At 40.9% G+C, this 7,738-nt stretch overlaps 1 protein-coding gene across 1 annotated transcript; it reads left to right on the top strand.

Annotated features, from left to right (window-relative positions):
* Nucleotides 1-3,256: 3,256 nt before the first annotated feature.
* LOC139731568 (uncharacterized) lies at nt 3,257-4,912 on the top strand. Its single transcript, XM_071642457.1, has 3 exons — nt 3,257-3,277; nt 3,736-3,975; nt 4,640-4,912. Exons 1-3 carry the CDS (start codon nt 3,257-3,259, stop codon nt 4,910-4,912), a joined length of 534 nt encoding a protein of 177 aa, XP_071498558.1.
* The last annotated feature ends 2,826 nt before the right edge of the window (nt 4,913-7,738 follow it).

The raw sequence follows: 7,738 nt of genomic DNA on the forward strand, positions 1-7,738 counted from the left end.
ACAGAATTAATACAAGAAGTGTATCTAAATTATACCATTTTATAGGCAAATTGTTCAATGATAATCTACACTAAAATATAGTGCTACCTTAAACAAGTGGGACTGTTTCACGTCGATAAAACGCGCAAAAACATGCATCAAATTGCACCATTTGCAACATCAAAATGCAAAAAGTTCTTACTGTGGGAGGGGGGACACCCCCCTCCCACGCCCTCCCCTACCCCCACGCTCGCTCCGCTCGCTCGGATTCAGTCGCGTTCATAATATTCAGTAAAAAGAATTAATACAAGAAGTGTATCTAAATTATATCATTTTATAGGCAAATTGTTCAATAATAATCTTCATCAAAATAAACTGCTACCATAAACAAGTGGGACTGTTTCACGTCGATAAAACGCGCAAAAACATGCATCAAATTGCACCATTTACAACATCCAAATGCAAAAAGTTCTTACCGTGGCAGGGGGGACACCCCCCTCCCACACCCTCCCCCCCCCCCCCCCCCTCGCTCGCTCCGCTCGCTCGGGCTCGGTCGCTTCGCTCCCTCGCAGACTAACCGCCCCCCCCCCTATTTGAATTATACCATTTTATAGGCAAATTGTTCAATAATAATCTACACTAAAATATACTGCAACCTTAAACAAGTGGGACTGTTTCAACTAGCTAAAACACGCAAAAACATGCATCAAATTGCACCATTTGCAACATCAAAATGCAAAAAGTTCTCACCGTGGGAGGGGGACCCTCCCCCTCCCCTACCCCCTCGCTCGCTCCGCTCGCTCGGGTTAAGTCACGTTCATGATATTCAGTGAAAAGAATTAATACAAGAAGTATACTATTTTATAGGCAAATTGTTCAATAATAATCTACACTAAAATATACTGCAACCTTAAACAAGTGGGACTGTTTCACGTCGATAAAATGCGCAAAAACATGCATCAAATTGCACCATTTGCAACATCAAAATGCAAAAAGTTCTTACCGTGGGAGGGGGACACCCCCCTCCCACACCCTCCCCTCCCCCCTCGCTCGCTCCGCTCGCTCGGTTTCAGTCGCGTTCATGATATTCAGTGAACAGAATTAATACAAGAAGTGTATCTAAATTATACCATTTTATAGGCAAATTGTTCAATAATAATCTACACTAAAATATACTGCTACCTTAAACAAGTGGGACTGTTTCACGTCGATAAAACGCGCAAAAACATGCATCAAATTGCACCATTTGCAACATCAAAATGCAAAAAGTTCTTACCGTGGGAGGGGGGACACCCCCCTCCCACACCCTCCCCTCCCCCCTCGCTCGCTCCGCTCGCTCGGTTTCAGTCGCGTTCATGATATTCAGTGAACAGAATTAATACAAGAAGTGTATCTAACTTATACCATTTTATAGGCAAATTGTTCAATAATAATCTACACTAAAATATAGTGCTACCTTAAACAAGTGGGACTGTTTCACGTCGATAAAACGCGCAAAAACATGCATCAAATTGCACCATTTGCAACATCAAAATGCAAAAAGTTCTTACCGTGGGAGGGGGGACACCCCCCTCCCACACCCTCCCCTCCCCCCTCGCTCGCTCCGCTCGCTCGGATTCAGTCGCGTTCATAATATTCAGTAAAAAGAATTAATACAAGAAGTGTATCTAAATTATATCATTTTATAGGCAAATTGTTCAATAATAATCTTCATCAAAATAAACTGCTACCATAAACAAGTGGGACTGTTTCACGTCGATAAAACGCGCAAAAACATGCATCAAATTGCACCATTTACAACATCCAAATGCAAAAAGTTCTTACCGTGGCAAGGGGGACACCCCCCTCCCACACCCTCCCCCCCCCCCCCCCCCTCGCTCGCTCCGCTCGCTCGGGCTCGGTCGCTTCGCTCCCTCGCAGACTAACCGCCCCCCCTAAGATGAAATCCTGGCTACGCCGTTGTTCCAGTACAATGTCGATGTTTCACAACAGTAAAGGAGAGTGGAATGCACGTAATATTTTACTAGTCTGAGCTTGGTTGCAGTAGATATCTTCCTTGATGTTAGCACTTTACTCATTTGGGTAAACATAGTTTTAGCCATTCCAATTCTTCTCCTAATTTCTCCACCATTCTTCCCATCTTCATAAACATTTTGTCCTAAATATTTGAATTCACTGACTTGTTCCAGGAGGGTGTTGCTGATAGAGATGTTTACCCTTGGTATTTCCACCTTTCGAGATATTACCATCGTTTTGGTCTTTTTCACATTCATATCCAAGCCAAATGCCTTACTTTGGAGGTATATGGCATCAACAATTGTTTGCAGGTCTTGTTCATTATCAGCTAGCAACACAGTATCATCCGCATATCTCAGATTATTCATCATTACTCCACTAACGTTAATGCCAGGCATGCCTTCAGTGCTTTTAAAAATGAATTCTGTGTAGAGATTAAACAATCTAGGTGACATGATGCATCCCTGACGAACACCTCGTTTGATTTCTGCATAATCTGAAAATTCATTGTCAATCCTGACGCATGCCTTTGGTTCCAGTTCAGACTTCATATTGGGTATCTAAGTCGAAAAATTATACGATACCGCATTCACATTGCTAAATCATTAACTGAAACCCCAAATATTTTAACCCATAATTGTCTGAATTGGTTTTTGTGCTCTTTCTTCGTAAGCGTGCAAGCAAACACATTGGAAAACTCGTAGAGTGCAGACCGCTGCCAAGCAGCGCATTTCCACCCACTGTATTGTGATTTCCACCAGTATCGTAGTCCTACATTCATAATCATCTGACTATCCTAAATACAGTACATGTACAATGTATTCTTTTGAATAATAATAATAATAATAATAATAATAATGATAATACATGTTATAATAATAATAATAATAATAATAATAATAATAGTGGCTAATTGTATAGCGCACAGGTCCACCTTTCAGTACTCATGGCGCTTCAAAAATAAAAAGATAGATATACACATGCATTATGTTCACGCATGACAACAAAGAAGAAAATGGCAAACGACAAACAAACATCTATTTATATCAAATAAAGAATACAATTGTTCCGAACATTAATGAAAGCAATTACAGACCTCAGTGTGAGAGGAACAGATACGTTTTAAGTTCGGTTTTACTGTATACCCCATGCAAAGAGCTTTTAAAATTATGAGTGGTGAGAAACTTACCCTCTTGACTTTGATGTACCCGTAACTGCGGACCAGTCGTCGCTTTCTCCGCAAGCGCGCCATCTAGCGTTCATGATAAAGACCCTGCCAATGGTAAAGAATAAATTCTTCCAAAAAAAAAAATGCAAAGAAAACAAAACAAAATGAAACGCACAAACAACAACAACAACAACAACAACAACACAACAACAACAACAACAAAAGTCAACACTAAAAGCCAACGACAACCACCTGGATCCAGACGATAATCCGGATTAGTACAAACAATTTAGTCATTTATAAACAATTTCTCCTGAAAATGTCATCCGAATCAATCAATTTTCCTAGTTAACATTGCAAACAGATAAACAGACAGACAAACAAACAAATAAACAAACCAACGCCAGCAAAACATGGAACCTCCCTGTCTGAGGTAAATACTTGTAAAACTCAGGCAATTTTCTCCTCTAGTGTTCAAACACGCAGGTATAGTTGTATTCACTACAAATTTAGTGTGAATATAGTCCATATTAATGATACTATATACTAAGCGAGCTCCTTTTGGGTCGTAGGACAGGTGCCCCAGCACGTCAGCGGGCTACGGGTCGTATGCCGACGATACTTTGAAGGGCAGATCGACCAATCGCATGGTGCAAGACCGCAGCAAGCTGACGAACATCTACTGCTCCAACCGACTGACAACGTTGAGCTCGCGGTCAATCGACCAGGCCGAGGAAATGCTGGACGAACTTCTCGGCGACGTGAACGCCATGATGGATTCGGCCAAGAGTATCGTGGAGGCCGCCCAGAAGGTGAGGAAGACTCATCTCATTCAGTCGAAGGGAATGGGATGTGAAAGTGATCTTTGGAACGAACAGGGTTAGGTTTGCTTCTTCCTAATTCTTTTGCTTAATTCTGCCTTCTTCGTTTAGGAACTGAAGATTTTTGCAGACTGTAAGCTTTTCAAAGCGAGCAAGAAAATAACAGAACCCTACTAAGCGTACTATTTGTGATGATATGTTGTACAATGATGTACTACATAATTATTTACCATTAAATATACTTAGCGAAATAGCTAGCGAAGTGACGGTGACGGAACAATAAATGGAGCTAGAATGATCTGGTACACTCAGTAGTCTCTGTTTATATCATGAATTATTCACCGTGTTTTTATTCACGGTGAAAAAAAAGGTACCGTAGGTCTATCCTTTATTCATTTCACTATCTACATTTCCTTTATTGATATTATTATAATTTTGGGTGCAGTAGACTCGTCAACCTTCACGTGATAGGTACAGTTTTCGTTTATAATGATCAATGTGTCCGCGGTGTTCAAAGAGAAGTAGGTCTATCTTTACTTCTTCTTTTTTTCTAGTAGATTAACGTAACGTGAAGGTAACCCCCTCCATTACAACATATCTTATCGGTATTACTGACTGTATTTCTTCTTTTTGCCTCCTCTATCTTTCGGTAAAGATACGCAACCTTGTACACCAATCACTGGAGAGTGTTGACCTTCGCTGTTCGAATGTCAGCAAGCTGGGCCTCGTCGCGACGATCAAAGACTTGCGACAGGAGACTGTACGAGCCGTGGTCGATGCCGACAGAGCCAACCTCCGGTTCGAGAAAGTGGCGAGCGAATTCACTCAGCTCCGTCGCTGCCTCAGGCGACTTGGGGTGATACCGGCTGGACCCACGAGTTACGGAGTGCAATACACAAGTGGTCGTCACGGCTCTGGCGCCCTCTAGCGATGAAGAAATCAAACCGAAACTTTTGCCCGAGCCTGCAGGAGAATAACTCTGTCCAACCGTCATCAGAGGGAAATGAATTGAAAGCATAAAATACATCAGAATAGTGCTTCATATTCACCTCTTCGTCACGCAGGTCGTTTTGTTTTATACTTTTACTTCCTGAGAAGTCGTCAATATCATGAGTTCACTCCAGTGTTCGGCACAATATAGACACGATGTAAAACTAATGGTTTCATGCATACGTTCTCAGCGTAATATTATTTAGCCTAACCATGTGCAACTACCAACTGCTGCAGTCCCAAAATATGCTATGGTCCAGCGACGACTATTTTCCTGAAGTCTGCAGGATATAGATCCGCGAAATATTCATATAGAAATATCCGATCATCTTGACTGAGTACACATGTATATGGCTCGTTACTCGTCAAGATGAAATGCCCCTAGATATTATGAACAGTGTTTGTTTGTTGATTTATTTTATCTTTATTAGAGGAGAAGAAAACAATATTCATATAGGCCGCAGGCTGTCATGTTCTTGATGTCTTTTACAGTTTGCTACTTTGCACACATGCGGCGAAAGTTATAGACGAACAATTTGCAATGTGATAGACATTGACCCCCCCCCCCCCCCCCAGCTGTCGCTAGTTTTGTTCAAAAGGACGTACAAAGATAATTCGGACGCGTAGAATCTCATTCAAATGAATGTTTGCCCCTAGCAATTATTCTTAAGACATCAAAAATATCTATGAATTTCATCTCATTGAGATTACGTAAGTAGGAAGGTAAAAAAACAGAAAACTGTGGACCTCACCGTTGTTGATAATAATATGCAGCCACGGTTTGGCATGGATGCTGTCATTTATTTTATTTGTGTCTATCAAACACTGGTCCGTCACTTTAACCCTTTCTGTGCCAGGAATCTTGGAAAGTGTGTTCAACGATGTGATGTAGTTACTTTGCCAATCGGCGACACTCATACTCAAAGCACACAAAGGGTTAACCGGCCTTTCTATGACCTGTTCCTGCGACTTTAGACCGTGTGTACAACGCTACATAATCATGCATAATGAAAGTAATGCAGGTGAAATTCCATATTGTCGCCAAAAACCTGGGCCGTCGTACACTTGCAAACATTATGTATTCATGATAGATTTTGCTGCAAGCTGAAAGTTTAGCTGCACTGGTCATGCTGGTTGCTGGTCTGCTGTATCGAGTGTAGGTCCCCATGTATTGATGTTTTCACAAATCCATCTAATAAATTACCGATGCCCTCTACGCTGAGTCTTCTTCAGCTGCATTATATCGAACGTACTGCACCCCAAGAACAACTTGCCTCTGTTACGACCCTGAACAATCGATTTCATGAAGTTTGTTTAGCTGAATCATGTTTATGAACCTTTTTGGTGAATAAATGATAACAATAAGCGAAATTGCATGATTTCCATTGCCTCTTATTTGCCGTACAAGTCGGAGAAATAATCATAATGTGTACGGATGCGACTATCGATCGTTCATGACTTTGAATGATTCGTATCGATTCTTCAATAAGTGCGTTTAGCCCAGGAAGGTGGTCCCTGATTAGCCCAACTGCATATTTCTGTATGCAAGGCCGAAGACCGAGAGTAAAATAGTGTGTGTATGGATTCTGATGAAGAATATAAGGTCTAACGCAGTGTCCGCGGAACGTTTTTTAGGGCAAAATGAATGCAGCCTCCCAGTCCCCCGCACCCCTCCTCCAGCGGTTCTGAATGTACGTGTAGTGCTATGGCTATACTGCCCTACTTTGGCAAAAGGAAGCAAGTGACATTTTCTTGAATATTGACTTTTTTTTATTGATTTGGCATATTTGAGGCATGATCTATTTAACTGAAAATCAAAAGTTACAATTTTGGCCCATTTCTGAGATATTCGGGTGGCAAAAGGAAGCAAGTGCCCAAAATTGCATGAAAAAAAAATTGGCAAAAGGAAGCAAGTTACAACCTCATGATATGATTGTCACAGTTTGCTTCCCTTTGCCAAATCATTTATATTTGCACACAATCTAAAATACTTTGGCAAAAGGGAGCAAGTAACATTCTTATGATATGATTATCACTTGCTTCCTTTTGCCAATTTTTTATGTTTGTTACAAATCTATAATACATGTACTTTGGCAAAAGGAAGCAAGTATAACATTTTCATAATATGATTGTCACTTGCTTCCTTTTGCCATATTGTTCATGTTTGCTAAAAATCTGAAATACTATAGGCAAAAGGAAGCAAGTTACAACCTCATGATATGATTGCCACTTGCTTCCTTGTGCCAAATTATTTGTATTTGCACACAATCTAAAGTACTTCGGCAAAAGGAAGGAAGAGACATCGTTATGATATGATTGTTACTTGCTTCTTTTTTGCCAATTTTTTATGTTTGCTACAAATCTATAATACTTTGGCAAAAGGAAGCAAGTAACATGCTCATGATATGATTGTCACATGCTTCCTTTTGCCAGTTTTTTCATGTTTGCTACAAATCTATAAAGACATATTTTTTTCATTTGTAGCATTTTGTACTTGATGTCACTTGCTTGTATGGGAACTCTGGGACACTGTCTTGGGACATTGGGAGTTCGAATGACGCCCTCTATGTCATGTAGTCGCTCAATGTTTGCACACGAGCTCATCTCATTGCCTGGCCCTCGCAAAGTCGTCACAAAACTCGGTGCAGCCATCATTATTAAAGATCGCTTCTTGCTCGTCGTCCGCTCGGAGAGTCAGCCCGGCCGATTATTTTGAGTGAAATCCTTGATTGTTTTAAGACCTATTTGTCAGAGTCTTCCCGCT

Source organism: Diadema antillarum, unplaced genomic scaffold, assembly GCF_040938485.1.
Source record: "Diadema antillarum isolate AM-2024a unplaced genomic scaffold, OU_Dant_1.0 seq00000379_RagTag, whole genome shotgun sequence".
In the NCBI taxonomy this organism is placed as follows: domain Eukaryota; kingdom Metazoa; phylum Echinodermata; class Echinoidea; order Diadematoida; family Diadematidae; genus Diadema; species Diadema antillarum.